This window comes from Anopheles arabiensis, chromosome 2 (genome assembly GCF_016920715.1).
Source record: "Anopheles arabiensis isolate DONGOLA chromosome 2, AaraD3, whole genome shotgun sequence".
NCBI lineage: Eukaryota > Metazoa > Arthropoda > Insecta > Diptera > Culicidae > Anopheles > Anopheles arabiensis.
In genome coordinates, this window is record NC_053517.1 from 45,015,205 (window position 1) to 45,039,087 (window position 23,883).

General features: G+C 39.9%; 1 protein-coding gene across 20 annotated transcripts in view; it reads right to left on the reverse strand.

Annotated features, from left to right (window-relative positions):
* Positions 1-11,985: 11,985 nt before the first annotated feature.
* LOC120895453 (polypyrimidine tract-binding protein 1) overlaps positions 11,986-23,883 on the reverse strand; it is a 272,802-nt gene continuing 260,904 nt past the window's right edge. For all 20 annotated transcript variants that reach the window (XM_040298832.1, XM_040298831.1, XM_040298828.1 and 17 more), the window contains one exon: positions 11,986-23,860. In XM_040298832.1, the coding sequence (XP_040154766.1) occupies positions 23,728-23,860 (133 nt within the window). In that variant the 3' untranslated portion in view covers positions 11,986-23,727. The remainder of the gene's footprint in view (positions 23,861-23,883) is intronic.

Here is a 23,883-nt window from a genome sequence, read left to right on the forward strand (position 1 = left end):
GCGGGCGATCTCGAAAGCAGCGGGTACGATTACGAATCGTCCGGCTTTTCGTCGGCCTCGTACAGCGGCATGGCCACGAGCGGCGCCTCGATCGGGTCGGGCGGGGGGCTCTCCTCGTCCTACTTTAGCACCGGAAGCAACAGTAGCCCCTTCGCTACCATGTCCGGTGGTGGTGGTGGTGGTGGTGGGAGAGCAGGTGATAGTGGCACGGGAACAACGGCCACGGACACCAACCCGTACCGGGTGCAATACTCGTCCACCAATCCCTTCCTGCCAAGCTTTAATCCCACGAGTGACGGTAGTAACGGTCGAGCAGACTCGAAAACATCGAACGGCGATGAACCGTTCGACATGAAGTAGAGAGGAACATCGAACACACAGGGTAGCAGGGACGAGGAAAGGAACACAAAAACACTAACGAAACGAAAGAAGAAGAAAAAAAACAGTCAGTATTACAAAGACAACCGCGGGCCATTTTGTTTGCGGGTAACGTAACTGTGTTCCGTAGAACTTTATTGAGCGTTTGCGACACACAAACACATGGACGGGAGAGACAGGCGAAGGTGTGAGGCAAGGGAGGAGAGGTAACAATCAAATGTTCTTTGTTTGTGGTTTGGTTTTTACTAGACATAGTGTAAGAGAAGTACTAACACGTTGACATTCACTTACCTTACGCAAATCCAATTTGACAATTAATCTTATAGTAGTTTTATTAGATGATTGCCATTCTTGGAATCTAACACGAATTGTTCTGCTTATTGAAATGAACGAATGGGAAAAAACGACATGGAAGGAGAGAGAGAGGGAAAAATCGACAAGTAGAATAACTGTTAGTGTGTTTACTTTCGTTTCCGTGCAAGGCTACGTTCTTGTTATCATTGTTAAGGGTATTATCGTGCCGGTCGCTCATTTGTAAACGTCAATGAGTTGAACTGTGCGTGTGTTGTTTTATTCGTGACAAATACACACTCAAAATAGAAAAAAAGAAAATCTAAATAGCGTAACGCCGGTACGGTTAGGCGAAACAAAGTTAGGTTCGGAAGCAAAACCAATGAAAGCAAACTTTCAAATGAGTTACATCGGCTAAAGTTATAACAACTATAGTGAAAAAAGGCAGGTCATTTAAATTGTGGCAGCAGTAAGGAAAGGAAACTCTCGCTAATGAAAAGCATAGACAAATTAACGTATATTAACGACACGCTTTAATCGGAAAATGGGAAATGGTGAGGAGTAAAACACATGAACGTTATAAATAGTGTGCAAAACTAATACGATGCTTGCCATCCCAGAGGGTCCCTGAGGGTTCAACTGGGTTTGGCACAAAACACTAATACCAGTCAGCGAGGAAGCAGAACAAATACAAAAAAAGCAACCAAACCTTACGAAACAGAACGAAAAGAATTGTGCAAAACCATGACATAGCTAAAAAGGAAAAACCGCCTAGCTACAGTTTATACAAGCAAGTATGTATGTACTAGAATAGAACACGGAACTTCACGGATATACAAATTGCAACAAAAGCTACAACACTTACAAAACAAAAGTGAAAAGTATAAATGGTAGGAGAAGCAAAACAAGTAACTGAACGAGGAAAGAAACGAGGATCGAGTAATGCAAGCAAAAAGGAAATAGGAACACAAAACAAGAACCAGGAACGGGAAGTGCAAGTAAGCACATTGCGAAGGAAGGGCGACACATACAATAATTAAAATTGAAACCGAACAAGACTAATGACATTTTGCTGTTTTCCTCACCCGTTACGGCGTACACTGACCCCCAACTCGAAGGTGTGTGTGCGTGCCGTGGTTTTTCAGTTGGTGACCGTTATCGGGTGGGGAGGAAAAAGAACTAACAAAAGAAAGTGCATGGACCGCAAGAACAAACCTACTTAACTACGCAATTTTACGCAAGCCAACAGCGCACCCGCAATGCTTGCAAGCACAGTTTAATATATGCAGAGAGAGAGAGAGAGATAGAGAGAGAGAGAGAGAGAGAGGGAAAGAAAGAGGAAGGATAGAACATTAAAAAAGATAAATGATTACGAACAAATAGAGCTTTCGTTTCGTCAAATAGAGCAGTTACTATTAGCCAAAAGCGAATCGATTCAAGTGAGGCAGATGCGATGCGTGCATGTGAGTGTGTTAAGTTTGTTAGGGCGCCAGACTATGCTGGTCTGGGAGGAGGTTTTGGTTTGGTTTATGTTAGTGTTTTGCTAAAGATGCGCACGACAGTGCGGCGTGCAGTGTAAATAGTAATCGAGCTAGAAATGAAGCAAAATGGCAACGAATCATGAATAACCGTGCATCTGTATCATCCGTTATCCATCATCTAGGTAGTGGAAACATTAAACAAAATACACACACACACACAAACAAACAACTGTAGCGTGACTGTCCCCAGCTTTTTGCTGCGCGTAACGCCAACGAGCTAACGCAGCCGGTGCTGGGAGTGTAGCACATTCCTTTGCACAGCTCGTTGAGCGTAGAATACTCAATCGTATGCAATTTTCCGGCTGTATGATCCCTTCCAAGATGTTGCACATTTCATGTCAATTTTGTGTCGTATTTAGGAGAAAAGCAAGGAGAAAGAAAAAACAAAAAACAAACAGTACTCCAGGTTTGGAAAATGTCTATTTGCGTTTGTGTTTGCCTCAACTTAGCACTCGAATAGAATCTCCTATCATGCGTATCGTTTTTTGTATCGATCACTCATCAGGGAAGACAACAGGATAAGTCGATGGAGAAATCGGTTAGCGAATTGAGCATTGTCGATCAAGGAATTGGCTGCACGTAACGTAACCTTTTCAAACAAACACTTGTCAAACCAGCTGAGTAACGTAATACCGATGAAGTTTCGATCGATCTTTACGTCTGCACGGCTCGATTGGCCACACAATGTTGATCCTTTTTTGTTTTGTTTTCAATCTGTATCTCGTACATATTCTCATAAACTGTTCGTTGTACCACATAGTTAGTGTTATCTGGCGCACGCAATGGCGTGCCCAGTGTGTTAAGCGTCCTCTCAGGTTGGGACGGATCCATTTTCCACATCTTGAGCTTGTTTCCCTTTACCAAAAACGGATCACAAACTGTACGAAACCGTAATGATGATCGCTACAATTATGCAAAACAGCTTTAATTAAGAGAGCAAAAAGGGGTTTAGCAGAGGGTCTAAACAGCATCGTGTAAAAGCTTTAGGGCTGCTTGATTGTGTGCGCTTTCTTGTTCCCCCTAAATGATGATGGAAAAAAGAGGGGCCTCTACCATCGCTCTCTCCGCGCCATCAACCTTCTTGCCGTCAGTCGCTGTCATGAGCATCGGGTGCCATCGTACGCACCCCCAATACTTACCAAAACGTAACCACAAGTAAAACCAGTAACGCATTAATCGAATCGATAGTTGTAAATAAATCAGTCAATTTCGTTAGAGCCATCGTCGTTAGCAAATGCAAGGAATTTATTCCCCTCTTTACCGAGGGGAAATGTGACAAAAAGAAATGAAGAAAAGCAAAGAAACTAACATACAAAAGAGGGACGCACACCATTTACCTTCACAAAAGACTCAGACTTACTGAAATTTAGCAAAAGGAACCCATGTGACTATTACACACACACAAAAAAAACAAGAAATATATTAGCAACTACTACCACTATTATCCATCATCTAACATCTTAACGTACCAAAAAAAAGAAGCAAAATCTCCCATTATCTTCTAGAAAAGTGCAGCCGGAAATAAGTATCCTATTGTTTAGGAAGTTTTTTGTTAATCTGTGTTGTTTAGGACGTTGAACATCAAATACGAAGAATCGAAAGGCAATCGAAAGGAAACACACAGTGCAGAATACGTGAAAAAGAGAACCAAAACTACAATCGCATTGTCATTACTATTCAGCTACTACTACTACTACTACTACTAATACTACCACTACTACTATTACTGCTACTACCCGTTACTACCGTTTCACTCGTGCAGGGGAAGAAAAGAGAGGAAGGTTTTCAATCGTTTTTAACTCATCGAAACTATAACCGTTTAAAGAAAATTGTTGGAATTTTGGGTGGGAATGAAACAAGGGAAAAGGGAAACACTGAAAAACCAACGACAAACAGTATTTTCGTTTTGTCTGCTGCCGTTTATACATCCCGTTCGCACAACGATCCAACGATGATCGACCGATCGCTGCCACACACATACACACATTAAAGTTCAATCGTTCGACCTCGAAAAATGATTTGTTTACGCACACGCTGAATACATTACGCTATGGCTGGGTTTTGCAATCATGCAAAAAAAACGACACAAACACTATCTGCCTCTGTCGACATTTGAATGCCTGCGAACCGTTCTGTACACTGTCGTACTGCCTGCACCACCCACAACACCACCGGCCCAATTGCCCGCCCGGACTGCCGCAAATGCCAAGTGCCCAACAAGCTGAGCTGCTTGCTCTACGAAGCGCCGTTGTTGCTACTGCGTCGCCATTTTGCCCTACGAACGTCGTCGTTGCTATAATGTGTATGCTGTATGCTGTTACTGATGTTGCTAGTGAAAAGAGAGAGCGAAAACCGTGAGGATGTAAGTGCAGAAAGCGAAACACATTCACTAGATTGTGTGGTTTAGTGCTGCATTTAAATCATTCAACTGTTTGCTATGTTGTTGGTACCCAAACTCAAAACCACGCACCGGAAGTAGAAGAAGGAACTAAAAACACACTCACACATACACACATATAAACACACAGACAACATACATACACACATACTGAATATCATACCGTTTCATATCGTCAACGTTTACAAATCACGTTCTTAGACACACACACACCCCACAACACCGTTTACACACCCTACAAAACGTACTGGTGATGATGAGAATGATAGGTATCAAATATACATCTAAATATATATATATATACAAACACATAATATATATATATACACCCACATACATACATATATTAGTGAAAAACTCCAACTAATGAAGCGAAACCAAAACAAAACAAAAAAATATGAACGATCATTTCCAGCAGAGATGATCAAGTTTTGAGGAAAAGAATTGTATATTCCATTGCAGCAGTAGCAACACGGCAGCAAGGCGACACACTTGTTTACAGTGAATATTATTAGGGAGAAAGCACTGTTTCGGTTTGCTGTAGGTGTTGTGTTCTAGAAGCTTTTTTAAAATGCACCAAATTGAAAATGGACAAACAGATACACAATACCTACGAATCGTTATGCACGTCAATACTTACAAACATCACAAATCTTTAAACAACATTCCGCTAGCTTCTAATCTGTTCCATCCGTGTAGCCTTACTTACTTACTTATTTACTTATCCGGAAACTAGAATCAGTGTAGCCAAGTTCAGCGAAACATAAAGCATCCAAGCTTATTTTACGTTTGCAAACATGATGTTTGAATGCTTCAATGGTAGCTTTCAGTGCAATCAACATTTCCTGAGTAGAGTTGATTATTCGTGCCTCATTCTCTTTGATTTGTTCGTTCCATTGCACTCGCTCAACATGGCATTTATGGCAAGCGCAAAAATGCAGCAACTCAACTCCAAACGAAACAGAAAAACCAAAGAAACCAAGTAATTAATGGAACAAAAAAAAACAAGCTAACTAGGTAGCAGATACACGATTAATCACCGATGATCTCTTTGATGTAACTTTCACTTGGTGCGCAGGAAAACAAAAAAAAAACACTAGCTACCGGAAAGAGAACGAAAGAAGCAAAAAAAACGAACAAACAAAGCAAAAACTAAATCTCTAACAGCCCAATAAATATGAAATAACATTGAAAGTTCTACTGATCGTTTTAAACAGGTACGAAAAAACTTAAACAGAAATAGAAGAAAACTAAAAACTGTACCATAAACGCAGACAAATGTCCGCTCGCTCGCTGTATACCAAGAAGGACATTAGAAAGAGAGAGAGAGAGAGAAAAAAAATGCGCAGAAAATACAAAATGCGAAAAAAAAACCCGAAGAAACAAACTCACAGACCAAACGAAAACACAGCTACAGACAAACCCGGCACCCAGTATGGATAAGTGAGCGATAGTAGCGATTAAGTTATGATAAGTTTTTTGCACTTTACAAACACTTTTGATCTACAAGCAGAGCGGGCCGCAGAACCGGGAAGTGTAAAACGAAAAACCAACCAACCAACCAAACGAACACATGGAACACGAGACGGAACAATCAGCTTACAAGCAACCGCAAACGTGAACACGTGTATTTGCATTTAAACCGATTTTTGGCACGCCAAAACAAACAAGTTTTTGCTACAATATTTCTCTTTCTTTTGAAGGAACTCTGGAAGCAATTGTCCGTCGCACTGGATAACGGGGAGCAGGAGGAGGAGGAGGAGGAGGAGGAGGACGGATAAGGGGGAGTAAAGAGGGAAGCAGTTTAAGGTTTAAGGTCTAACAATCTACATATAATTCGCTCCCTCTAGATAACTCGTCGTGTCCTTCATAGAGGAAATATACAATTTGCAAGCAGCACATTTCATTCAACACCGAAGAACCGCGACCGCGTTTGGGCCGGTTTTATTGCAAATCCCACCAAATTGCAGACATGTTTTGTTTTGGGTTAACATTTTTACCTAGATCTGTAACTATCTCTACGCCAAACAAAAGGAATCGAACGCTGCAGTGGGCATCGGTGGGTTCCATCATTATCATCGCACGCTGTGAGTTAGCTTTTGTGCTGTGGTTTGCATACCTTTCAGGCGCGTACCGTGTCAGCGAGGGGCATATTCGCTGGCGTCTCGCGTCTCGGGTCTCGGGTGGTGTATGAGCGAGTGCATGAAGGAGAATTTTTGCGTGCATGTGTTTTGGCAACGAAACCGAAAGGGAAAGGCATTTTTATCAGTTGTTCACGTTAATCTCTCTCGGACTCGTTTTTCTGCAAACCAGATCGCAGGCCCAGGCACGATTTTCCCTCGCATAACTTACACTTACTACTTTCTCAGCACCGGCACACTGTGCGGCACACGGACCGCTCTGGTGCCGGTATGGGTATAGGTGGCCGGTTGCTGGGAGCTTTAAATTCCAAGCATATCATAACGGTGAGCGACGACAGCAAGGCGTCGAAGCAGGGCAGGTAGCGTCCGTAGCAAGCGTAGTGCGGCACCGGAGGGCATTCTTACCTACTTACAACTATACTCGGCTAAAGCTAGAAACGGGAGCGATAGGTAGTGATCATTTCTTAGCGTATGGGTTGCATGGTGTAGGAAAGGTGTTGGAAGCGCAGACACATCCAAACGTATTCGAACACACACACCCACACACACACGGAAGGTAATGGTGGAATGTGAAACTAACCTATATTTTGATAGCGTTTTACAATACGATAGGGGGTTTTGCACTGCACACTGCACGTTGCATGGTGTGCGCGCGTTCCATTAGCTCTCCTTAGTTTAGGGAACTCAAGCAACTAAAAGACAATGTGGTCATTTGGGACAAGTGTCATCTGCGCAGCCAGCACGACAGTGATTGTGAGCTTTGTTTGACAAGTGTTTGCAAGCGTAAAGTAAAGAACCGCGTCAACTTCAGCAATCAATTATGAAAATGAGATTTAAAAAAATCAATTCAGTTCTCGGGAAAGATGCGCGTAAACATGTTGCTAAAGTAAGTCTTAGGGTGACAGTTTGTTGTGCAGATAGCATACCTTGCAGGGGCTTTGCAGCAAATGCCAATGATTGAATAATTGAATCACCCCTATCATGGCATGCTACGCATCGTATTTGGTTTATTTTCTTTCTTTCTTGAGCCTTATGATAGTTTATCTTCAAATCCTTAAGAAAGAAATCGTTCGTTTGCCGATTAGGGCATACAATTTTATGAGGCACCAGGCGCCTCCTTTAATTTTAAACTCCTGAATTAAATTTTCATTTTCCTTAATTATGCTAAAAAATCGTAATTGGTATGAGTCGTGTATACAACTCTTAATACGTCATTAAAACAATTATGATACTGTGAAGATTAAGCTGGTTCTAATTTTAAACAGCAAACAAGATTGAATAAAGTAAAGGCTAGAGAAGGAAAAACAGGAACTCGAGCGGATATTTCTAGCTTTTCTGCACCGATTTTCACCGTTTTTTTTACAATAACGCCTACCATTCCTACCATGAGTGGTAGTCGCTGCGTTTCATACTGTACTGTGCAGTGTAGTGCACACTATGAGCAATCGGCAAGTTGGGTCGTTCTTGTTGTTACGTTAAATCTCGTTTGTTTTTAGACTGCACGCACTTACACACAACCATCCTTATGTACATCCACTTTTATATGCACATACTTTCACAGACACACGCATACATACACTCTAAAACCAACCAGCCCTAGAAAACTGTGGCATAATCAATACTTATGTTAGTGAAGGGTATGGCAGATTGACTACACGTGAACCGTAGGGCACCTACTTCAAGGTGGCAAGCAGCCAGGCCATGTGCAGCGGGCGATAACGGTAATGTAAGATAAATATTTCTAATTCGGCAAACCATTTTGGGCGACATCCTAGACCAACCGTAACGATTATCAATATTCCGACGGAGATAGAGCTAGAAATAGGACACTGTTACTGAAGCGCAAGTGAGGTATGAGAAAGGACGATATTAAACCTAGCAGCACTGTATCAAACCTTCTGTTAGGGTGGCCTCCATGGGGAGGTGAAACGAAGTGAATTGTAAAAAAAAGGAAGAAAAGCAGTACGGACAGGGACAGACGTGACGCAACGCAACGGGCACAATACCACAAACTGCAAGCACATGAACGTGAAGTCGTTGTAGGTTTGTTCTCGTTTCTGCTCTTTTTTGTGTGGTTGTTTCTTATTTGCAAATAGCCTGTGTTATGGCAAAGATTGGCCAGCGTGTGCTGGTTTTGTGTAGGACTACAGCTTCAAAAGACACGTTTTAGTGTGTACATAAATGTGCGGGAAAGTGTTTTAGAATGATGACAAAGAACATGGTCAACAACAAACCCTAAAACACCGTATGAATGGGCTGTAAAGCTACATGGTGAATGATAAAAATCACTTGACATGGTCGGAAACAAGAATTGAAAAGCTTTTGATCTACATGAGGGATCAGTGGAAATTTATGTTATTGTCAAGAGGTTTTTTTTGCTAATTGTGCGTAGAAATCTTTTGAATGGTCTTAATCGACAATGATTTTAGTTTCATTTGAAAAATTGTTCCTTCTTGGTGACATTCAGAGCTGTTGGATTGCTCTCAGTTCACTTCATTGGATTCTGTTTAAGACAGCAAAGACACACGAATAAATACAAACGCAAAACCACCATAACGTATCATTCCCCATAATTGTACGAAAAAATAACAAACAAACAAAAAATAAGAAGCAAACAAAAATGAACCTCCCCCTCTCCATTTCAACGTGCATAAAAGATCACCATTTAGAGTAGCCAGTAACAGTAACGTAAACATGATGCAAAATATTAACAAACCCCGTCGATCGTGCAGAATGCTGCAGCAGCAGACAACAAACCATAAACGAATTACACTCAAATGCGCAAATGTAATAGACGTGTAGCTAATGCATTAAAACGGAAGTGAGGAACACGGGGAAATGTGTGCAGAACCGGTTAACGAACATTCCTCCTCCCTATCGCCCCTCACCCATCGCCTTCCCGCTCTTTGCACTGCGTGGCAAACCATGTAAAGCAAGAAATGTCGGCTAAAGCTATCCTTCACTGTCATACCCCATATGTGTGCGTGTGTCTAAAATGACCCATTAGGCATGGCCATGGGAATGGTTCGATGTTTAGAATGCTTTTCCTCCGTTACCCCACGAACTAATATGGGCATGGTAGCAGGGAGCAACGATATATAATAAAGCAGGGCGTCACACAATGTAAATGCAACTCCGGCACACTTAAGCTAGCGTAGAACCCGTTTGCCAGTGGCGATCATCGGGTGCAGAAGCAGCAGCAGCAAAACAAACGAACGAACGAACTAAACGCTCAAATGCTCACTAATCAAGCAGCGGAAGTGGCATGACGGACGGGCGAATCAAATGTTTTCCCGTATTTACGTTGAGTGTATCGACTACGACTAACTTTAACCGTTTTTCCAATTCCAAACGGCCCTGCCGAGCGTCACTGGGCATACCGAGTACATAAAAAACCAAATCATACCAATCGACTCATTAATGGCATTTAAAAAGCAAACGTAATAAATTACAACTCTCAAACATTCAACATATGAACAAACGTACACACAACACTGAATACAGCTTAACAAACTCGATCTGCGTGGTGAAATGCAGTAGAAAAGAAAAAAAAAACAGGAGGAGATAATACTCTAATGTCTTAACCACTGCCACAGCGTACGAAGATAATTAACGAGCGGAGGAAAGGAAACGCATTCCAGAAAAAGAACGAATGAATGGAAGGGTTACAGAAAAAGCTTAAAACAAAAACAAAAAACCCAGCAGCAAGAAGTAGCAAACAGAAATGGGAAAATCTCATCTTACGAATACCGAAACCAAGAGAGCGAGATTCAAAAAAAAAAAACAGAAGCAAACGGAAAGAGGGCTAGATTAAAATGGATTAAGAAAATCGACATTCCCTTTATTGTCTTATAGGCAGTAGTAGAACAAAATGGAAGAAAGAAAACAGATAAAAAATGAATAAAATAAACAATCCCACATTAGTAAAACACACGCCGAGGTCATTTTGGTGGATATGGAACAAAAAAGAGAATCAGAAAAAGCAAAAGTGGTACAAGACCGAGCCAAAACGCTTGCTAAACCAATTGATTCACGTAGCTATAGATCGTTCCAGATCGGCAAGGCAAAAGAAACGAGAAAACTTGAAACAAACAGTGCTTGTGCAGCAAAAGCTAAATTTACGAAAGCAAGAAACACAACTCGTATCGTAAAAATGTGCAACAAAGTGTGCAGCAAATACACAGACACACACACATACTCTTACACCTCTTTAATGAGAAAAACAGAAAAACACCCGTACAGATACACAAATAAACAAGAGAAATCGACAACAGAAAACAAATCCAAGAACGGAACGGTACGAGAAAGAGTGGAGGAAAACGTAAAACAAGAACCGAAAAGCCCATTAAATAGGCGAAAGAAGAAGCAACAGAAGAAGCAAGCGATGTGGAAGCAGGAATAAATTAAAAAAAGGTAAAATATTAATGAATATTTAAAAGATATGTTATGAATATATATAAATATATACATGATAAATATTAAAAAAAACAACAACATTTTTGTTTTGCTTTGGAAAAAAAATCAATCAAAAGAAAGAATCATCGGTGAGTAAAAAAGCAAAACTCGATGCGTTGTGTTTTTTGCACAATTTTTATTTCTGTTTTTTCCCCTTGCGTGAAGGTGTATAATGTAGTAGGTTTTTAAAAGTTGCATTGAAATGTCTTTTTTCGGTTTTCTTTTATTATAAAACGATAGAATCGTAGCCATATCATGATTTGTTTTTGTTCTGTTCGTGTTGATCAGTAGTACATAATATAATATATATCTATATAGCCTTTTTGTCCAATTTATCGCCCACTGGTGTCGGACACGTGTGGATTTTGCCGTTTATTATACTTCCCTACCCAATCAGCTCGTGATTACCATGGTTACCGCTCCAGTCTGTCACAGTGATCGTATCGATCTCTTCTCCTTCTCTTTAGGACTTTTTTTTTACTGAATACATCTTTCTTTATACGCTCTGTGTTTGTTAATGTTTGGATTGATTTACACAGAAATAAATAGATAGTGGAATTTATCCATAATAGCTATAGCTTTTATGCAGCAAAATGAATGAAATGTTGTTTTTTCATCTGTTTGCTTTCTTTAGTTTTCTCCTTCTAGGTGGCATGTTTTGTTTTGGCAATGCAAAATTAGCGCAAATGGCTTTCGGTTGTTTAATTCTATTTAATACTGTTTGTTTTTGTGTGTGTTTTGCGTATTTCATGCAAACATGGTAACTTTATGAAATTTTATATAACAAAACTTTTCTTACAAAGCTATTTTAGCAATTGTTATGAGTTTTGCTTAACACATTTGAAGAAAAAAAACATGACGAATTCAATTCTTAGGTAAATTTGGCAAATAAATTTGCTTCCGGGTTTCTCGAGACGATCGAATCCGAGTTACCTATTCAACTATGATTTTCTATTTTTGCATTTGTTTACATGTATACTAAAATGTAACAACAATTTGGCCACGGATTTGCTAGACTTCACGTCGAAACAGTATGCACTCTGATGCATGTTTGCTGCAAACGCTCAACAAACTGACGGCTGCGTGGAAGGTTGCACCATTGCGCCTAAAAGGTATGCAATATCGTTTTACCGGTTACTCATTCTGTATCTTGCGCCTCTCTGAACGTTATACTCTCTGTGCATTTTTTCCGTGTGTTTGTATGTGTGTGTGTGTGTGTGTGTGTGTGTGTGTGTGTGTGTGTGTGTGTGAAAGAGAGAGAGAGAGTAATTAATACTACACAATTTGACTACGGTGTTTTGCACCAGATGTGCTTTGGTTTTTTCTTGATACTGCTTCCCTACACCTTCCATTCTACCATGGGCTTTACTGTCAAGAAATGTTACTTTTTCTCTTTCCTTTTGTTCACACTGTTGTGTTACTGTTTTGTGATGTTAATGTTTGTTTCATATTTAACCCGAATTAAATAAATAAATCCACATGCTTGCTCCGATTTCCATCTTACAATTATATAAACTAGGTATATATGTACTCATTGTATGTTCCATTTGGCTAAAGTCTCTATCTCTTTTCTGTTCTGTTCTTAATTTTGTTTTTGGTTTTTATACTCCACCATTCCAATGGGTTGAGTTTTCCAACAAGAGGATTTTGAAAACATAACACTTGACCATGACCGAAATGCGTTTCCATTGCACGGAGGGGCCAATGGTTATGTTGTAGCTTTTTGTAGCTTCTGTTTCATTTGGCATATTTGTGGGACTAGAATTTTGCTTTGTGCGGTGAATATTTCTAGTAGCTAATGTATAATATTGGTAAAGAAAAAATAGACCAACAGGAAAATAGGAAAAAAGATACTTTCAAAGAGGTGAGAGAGAGGAATAATAATAAAACGAGAGGAATAATAATAAAGACAAGAGAGTAAGCTTCATCAGATTTATAGTTTAAATCGGTCAATAACAACAGTTTGATAATAAATTAGTTAATGACATCAGTAATGTAACATTAGCTCTTGCAATATCTATTAACCGGTGTAACTTATAATTATGTCAATCGTTGACGCGCAGTTCGTTATGTCAAGGTTTTTTTTATTAACTTGACAAGTTTTTGTGTATTTTAATTTTAATTTAAAATTTCCAAACGCCTCATTTAAAGTCATCCTTTATGCTAAGGAAGCAAATGGTACAAATGTGTAATCAAAAGCAATTTCTACATAAATTTTTACCTGAAACATGCATACAAAAAGTATAACCATATTCGTATCATTTCGAGTTCGGTTGTTCGGCATAACACAAGCGAGCATCATTCTCATAAGACTTTCGGTTTTGCTTCAGTGACTGCTGACCCAACATTGGTGGTGATGTCACATTAGGATAACTGATTTCAATCCAATCTGTGGTATGTTACTAGTTTTTCTTTCACTCGAAATTTAAAGCGTTTCTTGTCTTTTGATTAAAATCAGTTAACTTTACTCCATACTTTACTAATTCTTCGCGCAACGGATTGATGCATTGAAAAATGCCAAATTCAAAACAAAGCCAACTATTGTAAGCTAACGTGGTTTTCAACTATACATGTAAATATTTATGTCTGCTATGTCCGCATATCGTAGCATTACTGTTTTTCTATATCATTTGATCATCAGCAAACACTTGTCACCTACACTCACACTCACGGTTTCTAAATGACTATAGTTAATTGATGCAGCGTTGGTTTAATTTGCTCTTCTTTCAATATATCTTGCCTTTTGGGGGTAAAACACAACAACTAGTTAAGCGCCTATTGATAGCCCTAGCTTGCGTTTCTTTTGACAGTGGTTCATTACTCTCGTTTTTTATGCTTTTGTGTTGGTAAATTGACTACTTTGTATTATGTTTTTAACTAATTCATATATTTTAAGTGATGGTCTAGTTATGAAAGAAAAATGTACGTTAAACATGATTAAAGTATAGTCAATGCAGAATATGTCTGTCTTGAAAGTTAGTAAACTGATGAACTAAGAGTAATGTGAAGAGAAGAAAAAGTAAGCTGTAATTAGTTAAAAGAGAGGTATAGGTTAACATTCTAAAAAAACTACACCAAACTTAAAGCAATGAGGACGTTTTAAAACTATGATCGATTAGTAAGAAAAATAAAACAATGAAACAAAAAGAGAGTGAAAGAGAGCAAAATAAAGAATAGTATGAAAAGGAAGATCGATAAAATTGATTACATAAAAAAAAAACAGACAATGACAAACAGGAAAACTAGAGAACTCTGCACCAAACAACTCAGTGTGTAAATAAGAGTAGAATAAAGAAAAGTTAAAAAAAGATCAGTGGAATAGAATAATTGAAATAGCTAGAATAAGAAACCAGACAATGAACACCACCAAATATAGACTTTGATGCTTTCCATCAAACAAACCAGTGTGCAAAGGAAGAAAGGAAAGAAAGTTACCTTGATGAAAAGACAGTAAGACATGAAAATAGACTAGTTTACTGTTAGTGTGACAGATGCTGTAATTTAAGTAACGATTGTGATAGCGATAGATGACAGTGATGATATGTTTCTTTCCTCACGCACGTACGATCTACATCGATGTAGGGTTAATTGAACGGCTTTAAAATAACATAATCCTCTTGTACTTATCGGTATTTTTCTTCTTTTTAACTCAAAGATTTCATTTCATTACTATTAAAGCAACGGGGTTTTCAGGGTTACGAAAAAGGGGAAAGTACAATCAATATCCATTTTTACACTGATGTTTAGTTTGCTCGTGAGTTTTTTTTTAATCATAATTAAGTAACATGAAAATAGAAAAAAGGGAAAAGATTGTTTAGAGATAACGCAAATCACAAATATAGATTCAGTGAAAGGAGAAAGAATTGGCAAACCAGCGCACACTAACGGGTGTAGAAGAGAACGAAGATGAAACTGCACGAAGATAGCAACAGATCGAAAACAAACAAAGCAACAAGACGGAAAGGAGAAACGACAGCTAACCGCAGAAGACGACAAGAGAATAGTGGAAATGTATGCCGTCCAGAGCAGAAGGAGACAGCACCATCCTTTTCGCCCATACGTGCAGAGTGTAAGGACAGTAGAGTGAAGTCTGTAAAGAGAACTACAGTAGAAGATAGAGGGAAGAATAGTAGCAGTAAAGTGTGATCGACAGAAAGAGAGAAGACAAACGAAGTAATAATGATAGCAAAGTAGCAGCAATAGGTTTTTTTTAGTTTAAAGACTTTTATTGATAGTAGTATTTAAGTTTTCTTGTAGTAACAGTTATTGATTATCCAAGCAACTTATAAGTATATAGATATAGATTGTTTTAAACTTAAAACATATAGTAAAAAGGGGAGACGACAGTTTGTAATATTTAAAAAAAAAGTACAGGTAAATTAAATGGAACATAGTTGTTCGGCTGTTCGCACCCTGTTGTAATACGCGCTGGGCTCTACCACAGTCAATCGCTCGCCCACACCGACACGTACACATACTCACACACGTACACGTTTTTCTGCTCTCGTTTTCGGTTTGTTCTTCCTTCTTGTATGTGCTGCTTTTAGAGCCTTTCAGTGCCTACTCTTCCCTATCGAGAACTAGGCTTGATGTTTGGGATATGTTTTGTCTACGTGTACACACAGTTGGAGGAGTGTGTGTGTTTTTTTTCTTCTTCTTTTTATTTTCACTGTGTTTATGTAGGTGTGTTTCGGAGGGCGAGACAGACTTGTATATGTTTGTATGATCGTAGTAATAAGTAGAAAAAAATGAAATTAAAAAAAAACGTATTCACTAAAATAGTCAAAACAGAAAGTGGAAAGGAAACCATGATTGGCAACACACGACATCGATCGTGCAATCTTTTCCATTTCTTCTCCTTTCTCCTTTCGCTCTCTCTCTCTCTCTCTCTTCTCTCTTTTCATTCCTTCGCTTTCAATCCCATCGTTCAGTACAGCTTTCGAAAAGCTACAGGTTTTAAATTATCTTACTTATCTTACACCGTTTATACCGGGTTTGTTTGCTTAATTTTCCCCACTTAACGCTTAAACGCTACACAGAAAAGACGTAAGAAACACAACTTTTACTATAATAAACACGTACTCTGTTGGCGTGTGGTTTTGTGTGTGTGTGTTTGGGGGATTGTTTGTTTTTTTTAATGTTTGCCATTTCGTACTCTCTCATCACCGCATTTTCGGTTGCCATTTCTGTTCCCACGCTGTGTGTGCCCCCATTATGTCTATCTATATAGCGGTGTGTAGTAGTAGTAGTAGTAGTAGTATCGTATCGGTCATTACTCTCATAATCGGTGCGGGATGTTTGATACACATTTGCGATCCACGGTACATTACAACTCGTCATTTCTGAAATCTCTTTTATGTTGATTTTGTTTTTGTGTTTTGTTTCACGTTGAGGAGAGAACCAGGAGGAGGTGAGGGGGTTGTGTGGGTAAGGGTAAATAAATCCTTGAATGCAAACCTCGCTTGGAGAAACGCCGCTGCCCGTGTTGGCCGTGATGCCAATGTACTGCAATCGTTCCATGCTCTAAGAATATGGCGAAGCGATTGCATTTAGTACATGTGTGCGTGTCATAATAAACGATTTATCACACACACAGGTCAGAGCATGAAAGAGAAATTGTAGCGAGGAGAAAGAGATAAAGCGAGAGAGAGAGAGTGAGAAAGAGAGAGGTAAAGATTGGAATAGATGCTTTCAATAGTGATAGTGTAATAGCGTAGTAGTAGTAGTAGTAGTAGTAGTAGTAGTAGTAGTAGTGGTAGACGACGTAGTAATAGTAGAGGAAAAAGAAGTAATAATAGTGTTCGAGTGATAGTAGTAGTTATTGTAATTTATAGTAGATAGTACACTAGTAGCAATAGTAGCAGCTTGCTGTAATTCTGTTCTGGTTTTGTTTGCTTCCCCCGGAGGCTTATGTTGTAAACGATCGATCTTCTTATAGTGAAAACTTATGGCTAGTAAATAGTGAAAAGTATAAAAATCCATATAAAAAGAAAATAAAAAAAAGACGCGAATCTTAAAACCAAACACAAATGGATAATTGTATCGCTTTAGCGTAGCGAGCGTTTTCTCGCTCTTCTATCGTACCCTTTGCCCGCATCATGCATCGTGTGAGGAGGGCGCGTGAACAAAGATACTACTCGCGATCGAGCAATAGTATAAGAGCGTATGTGTTTGTGTGTGTGAAGAAGTTTACACAAAGAGAGCTGCTGGTAATTGTTTTTCGTTTTTTTCTTTCCTCTTCAAACCCTGTTCCGGTTGATCACCCGACACACCCCTCGTCCCTGTCTCGGTCTCTCGTTCGCTTTTTAGCATAGCTTTGATTGTTCCGTAAATGGCCATTTAAGCCAACCTTCATGTACAAATAGGGCCTTCGTATGGGCATGGAGGAGGCGCGGGACCAGGTTTCTGTCAAATATGAAACATTACCATCCTTTGCAACTTTCAAATATGCAACACGCACACACATACATGTTCTGTTCTGTTCTGTTCTGTTCGCTTGCTTGCTTGGCTCCTGCTGGTCTAAGGGGTAAGATAAGGATAGTTTTCGATTGGTTTTTGTATGTCATATTTATATATAAGCTACACATAATGAAGAAGATTCAACCATTGTTTGCCCACACTCAACACGCTCGGTATGGTTTGTGTTTTCTTTTCCTTCCTTGTTTACTGCGCTGCTGCTGCATGTGTTTGTTTGGCTGTGTGCTTGAGTGTGTGTGTTTGTTTGTGTTTTTACGCGATTTTGTAAGCAGAGGAAGTGGTTCTGTGTCGTGTTGGGTATGGGTCGTGTAATATGTATAATAGAGCTTGCTCTTATAGACCATTCAGTTTTCTTTTTCCATTTGTTTTGTCGGTTTTCTTGTTTAAAGATTTATCGCTAAAATATAACATCATCTGATTGTCGAGATTTCTCTTACATATAATATTTCAATCTCAGTTGAACCACACACTGTGCGTCTCCATCGCGGTTGACATAGAGGCTGTGTTTACACGAGCTCCATTGTTCGCGTACGCACGCCTGTAGGGGTTCAGAGATTTGGTTCAATATAGAGTGATTCGCTTGACCTGCCTAACTGCAACTGCGACACTGATTGCCTCCGTCCGTCCGTCCGTCCATCGTTTGAGATGCGTAGTGACGGAGCGAGGCCGTGTCGCATGTTTGCACATTTTTCGCTAATTTGATTCCCATCCTTCAGCTGCGCGATATACAAAGAAGAGACAGAGAGAAAGAGAAAGGTGTGTTTTTGTTGTTGTTGTTGTTGTTGTGTAAAGAAAGTGTGGTTGTGTGTGTTTTAATGATGACGATCTGTGTTGATTGATTCTCGATTCTCTCCATCTCTTCATCTCCTAACCGTTTAACGTTACATTTGTTCGGTAACACCGTTTCTTCCTCTACTGTTGATGCTCTGTTGATTATCTACGCCTCTTTTGCACGGGGGGTGAATGAGTGGTTTGAGTTGTTGTAAATGGGGAGTGGGGAGGGTTGTTTTGTTGTCCCCCACTGCGCACGATCTCTAGCTATTGATCGTTATGCATGCGGAGGATCATCCGTTGTGCACAGTTCGCTAATCGTTCTATTTATCTTTTTCTTTTGGCCTTCATGTTTTCTTTTCGACTTTCAAACAGCATTCACGTGCTATCAATTATTTGCTAATTTTTTGTTTTGTTTTTTTTCTTCTTTTTGTTCTAAATTTTCCATCAATTGTCTAATAAACTTGTTATGATTCCTGTGAGGATGTGTGTGTGTGTGTTTTTTTGTTTTTAAATAGAAAATTATCTCCGATGTTGTGCCGATAGATTTAATTTTCTTCTTATTCTCACTGACTCGATTTTTTATGCTTTTTTTCTCTCTCAGCAAACCCGTTTTCTTTTCTTTCTTTCTCTGTTTCGCTCTGTTTCGCTCTGTTTCCCTGTTTTTTTCATTTTTTCCATACTACTTCCGTTACCATACTTCTATTACTGACTCTGTTCGTATCCTTCCATTTTCACGTTGCTTGTTTCACATTGTCCCAACCGTATGCCGTACCGTCTAAACAACACGCCTGAGGCTGACGGCAGACGGTATGCTGTGATAGAAGCAGTAGTAACCCCTGTTTTCCATCTGCTTTCCTTTCCCGGGGAATGAAATGTATTCGATTAGCAAACAAACAAACAAACTAACAAAACAAAAGCTGCCATCCCTATCATGCGGGGTTTGGTCGCTTTTGCTTCCAAAAACATTAACATCAACAAACGATCTTGCTCGCTCTTTACAACCTATACAATGCGCCAGCCGTACGTAACAAAAAGTTAAGCTTGTGTTTTCTTTACATGCTTGAACACAAGGAAAAAGCCATTGAAAATGGAAAGAGAAAAACAAAGAAAAAAGCTAAATCCCAAAACTCATGGTAGAGTGGGTGTTTTCTACTTTTTCTTGCAGAGGGAAAGGGAGGAGAGGGGGAAGGAAAAACTTCTTACAACAGAAATTTCCATTCGCTGTTCTCAACGATATTGCACCATTAAGCGAAACGCTTCCATAAAAAAAAAACGTTTTAAGACCCCGAAAATGGGGAAGTAAAAGAAATCAGCAGTGGAATAAACGGAATGATTTAATCAAACAAGAATGCTCCACTTTGTAAATATAAGACAACAATTTAGCTTAAATCGATGTCATGTTTGTTTTGTCTTACCACGGTGTTCGTCAGACGATATAATAACAAAAAGAAAAAGAAAAAAAACTGTATTATAATCTCAATCTCAATTGGTCTCTCTGTATTTAATAAATCTCTATTTGCTAAAGCTAACCCTAAGTGTAACAAAACAAAAGAAAAATAAGATGAAAGAGAAAAACAGCAGTCTCTTATTCCGTTGAGACAGAAACGTGATAGAGAAAATAACGAACAAGTACAGTAAATTGAATAACAGAAAGAGTATGAAACACAGGAAAAGAGTGAAAGAGAGCACGAACATGAAAGTGTGAACACAAAAAGGAAGCATTTGGAAACACACACAATAATTGCACAGAGCAACTTTACTAAACCGATTGGTGCAAACAAAATAAAACAGAGAAAGAGAGAAAAGAAGATACAAATGGGATAAGGCAGAGTGAAAAAAAACGGAGTGTGAGAAATAGTGAAAATAAAGAAAACAGTTGGTAGGCAGTTTTGTTCTAACGGCTCTTCCGTGCGAGAGCAAACTAACGAATATGTGTCTGTAGAAAGCAAGATCAGTTTACCACCCTAATGAGTCGTCAGTTGACGATACAAGAGAAAATATTGCAGCGCACACATACAACCACACCGGCATTAACGCTTACTCCGTACTCATAATTATTACAATAATAATTCAAAGTCATAATAATAATAACTATAATAATAATAATAATAATAGCGATAATAAATCTACGCATTAATTGGTTGCCCAGTGCCCGTTTAATCCCTGTTCTTAACAGATACCCTAAACAATACTGGAAAATTATTTCAAATTCAAATATATCGCCCCCATCTAGCTCCTGCCATCGCCAGGGTCCAGCTGCCTTTTGTCCTGCCCAGTGCCTTAAATGTCAAATAATACCTACCCCGGTTGGTGTAACCCGGTGTATCTCCTGTTCTGCTCTATCTCTGTCTGGGTGTTTGTTCATCCTGACCTTGTAAATCCTATTGTACTGCTTGAAGCATCGAGAGGAAAGATCATTTATCATACCGTATACTACTACTAAACGCGATCTTACAAATCAACTGCCATGTATTTGAAATTCGAGAATAAGTCGCACCATGAGTGGAAACGAAATGGGGATACGATAAACGTAAAGAGGTGCAAGGAAAAGGGAATAAGCAAAACTGATTTGTTACGCCTGTTAGTGGGCAGCGGCGCCGCGGTGGATTTAAATTGATTTGAAGGTTTCGCTAATCGTGGCTTGCACCATCCTGAACTGTTCCTACCTTCCCTACGCATACTGTACTGTCCCCGTCCCTGTACTGTACTTTGCTGTACTCTTTCTCTTACGCTCGCCTTTTTATGAACTTTTGCTAACACCCACACAAAGCCTCTAGTTCTGTGCGTTTCCCTTTCCATGCCGTAGTAAACTCTGGCGTCGAGGCGAAGAAAGATACGAGCAAGAAACCCACCCCAAATCCTGCGCTATCGAGACGCTCTGCATGATGCGAATGCGGCTCGTTTTTCGTCACACCTACATGTAACTGGTTTGGGTGTAGCTTTCGGTTTGGAGAAACAACGTTTAAATATTTCTGTGTTAATTGGGTGTTTTTGCAGGAGAGCGATCGTGAGATGGCTTTTCTGGCGGTTCTATGGTACCTATCTGTGTGTGTGTGTGTGTTTGTATAGGTGCACACACTTCCGGGGGTTTGATTGATTGATTTGATTGCCTTCCTCATGCTCCGAAAAAAACGGATTTTGCTGACAGCACATACACGGGGGTCTTCAATAGCTTCATGATCATGATTCCATCAACTAGCAAACTTCAACACTACTACAAATTTACTAAATTCGCTTACATTATTTTACACACACGCACATAATATACCCATACCGTTCCATGCGATTGGCGGCCGACTGGGCACACGCACCCATACCTGGTATGCAGTGCTGTGGTGGTGCATCATATTGGCTGCTCTTGAATCGGTTTGCTTTTCTTGCTTTATACCTCCGCTTGCAAAATGTGTATATGATTGATGTATGTATGTGTGTTTGTTTTCTCTTATGTAAATTTAATACAACACTCTATTTACCTATCCCCCCGAATAGCTTTACTTCTCATTTGTTCCTGTCAGTTTACGAATGATTTTTGTTTCTTTTGTTTTGATTTTGATATTTTGTCACTGATATTTTTTAGTTTTCTCTCTACTCTCTCTCTCTCTCTCTCTCTCTCTCTCTCTCTCTCTCTGCTGTGCTGCATTTGCTAAACAATTCTCTAAACGCATTTTACCATTTCTACCATGCCCGCTTTCTTCCCATTTTCTTCCTTTTTTTGTTATGTTTTTCTTTTGTTTCGACATAAAGATATATTTTGTTCCCATTAAACACTCTGTTGATCTGTTCGCTTTGAAATGACTTGGCTTTTGGTTCGTCTCGAATGGACGTGATAAGAATTTGCTTCCGTGTCTGTGTAATGCTCTATACTTGCGCGCCCGGATAGGAGTTTCTTTTGCTATTTTTGTTAATATTTGTGTTTGTGTATGTGCGTAAGGTTTTGTTCCGTTTGCTCCATGGTTCGAACGATCTCGAGCTTGTAACAGTTGCAAGACTCAACATGAACAAACAAACTATTATCCACAATTGTTACAGTGCAGCATTGTTAACCCCAGCGCGTACATAGACACTCACAAATACAAACACAAACACATAAGTCCCCGTAAAGGATTAAAATCTCCCTTTTCTCTGTTTCCATTGCACAAGTATATCAGCTAGAGATGATATAGATTTATGTATATATATGTATATGTGTATATAGAGTTTTTGCTCCACACCGTTCTCTCTTCCAACCTATGTTCCTGTAATGATAGTACAACATCAGATGTTTCACTACTAACATTCTACACCTTACATTAATCATGTTCAAATAGTAACTTGTCTCTACTGTCTATGTGTTGGTTTTTTATGTGTGTTTTTGTTTGTTGTTTTTCTTCTTCTTCTTCTCTTATCTGTATCCTTCCCGTTCCGCGTTCGCTTTTGTTTGCTGCAGCAACCACACTACCTACTACTGCGCTGCTGCTGTGCAGATTCTAATGCAGATTCATAATTCTTCTGTACCTCATCTACTCCTTACTATTCTCGTTTCTATTCTAATCAATGTTTGATTGCCCCAGCAACAACAACAGCAGCAGCAGCAGCAGTACCAGGAGTAGTGACGATTGTACGCAATGCAAACAAACCACGTTTGCATCATACGCAACGAGCCACGACGCTAACGCAGGAGGTTTCGGATTACAACAACACGTGTTTTTATGATAATGCAAAAAAGATTTGTTTCTTCACTCTCCGTGCTATTCGACTCGTTCTCTCGTTAGGCTACTGTAAACGCATGTTTGGCCAGGACCCGGTTGGCGGAGCCCCGTCTCATCATATTGACGGCGTGTATGTGCTGCTTTCTTAGCTCGTATTTAGCTGCAGTTGTTTTTGTTTGCTGTGCCACCGTTGCTATCCTCTCCCCACCAAAACGGGGAACAACCGTGTTTCGTTCGGTACCGTGCTGCGTCTCTTACCGCGATCATGCCGAGGTCGCTGTTGTTGTTGTTGTGATTGTAGGTGGGGAGGAAGAGCAGGCGGAGGTGGTGGTGGTGGTGGTGGTAGGTGAGTTTGACGCCGTGTTGCTAGTTCCGGTGATGGTCTCGTCGCTGACCGAAGCGGGACCGCTCGATGATGAATGCGATGCCGTGGGCGGGCGAGCAGATGGTAGTGGCGGTGGTGGCGGTGGCGGCGGTGTTGGTGGCGGGGTAGATGGTGGTGGTGGTGGAGGTGGTGGAACTACTACTGGCAGCTGTACCGGCGATGTACCGTGTTTGGCGCTCGCGTACGCGGGCGCTCGCAGTTAGATGTTGGACTTGGAGAAGCTGACGCGCAAATGGTTCGACTCGGACAGCTGGTAGTTGTGCATCTTGATCAGCGCGCACACCGCTTCCTCGATCGAGCTGAGCTGTATCAGCGCCATCTTGTGGTCCTTCCTATTGGATTCCGTTCAACGAAA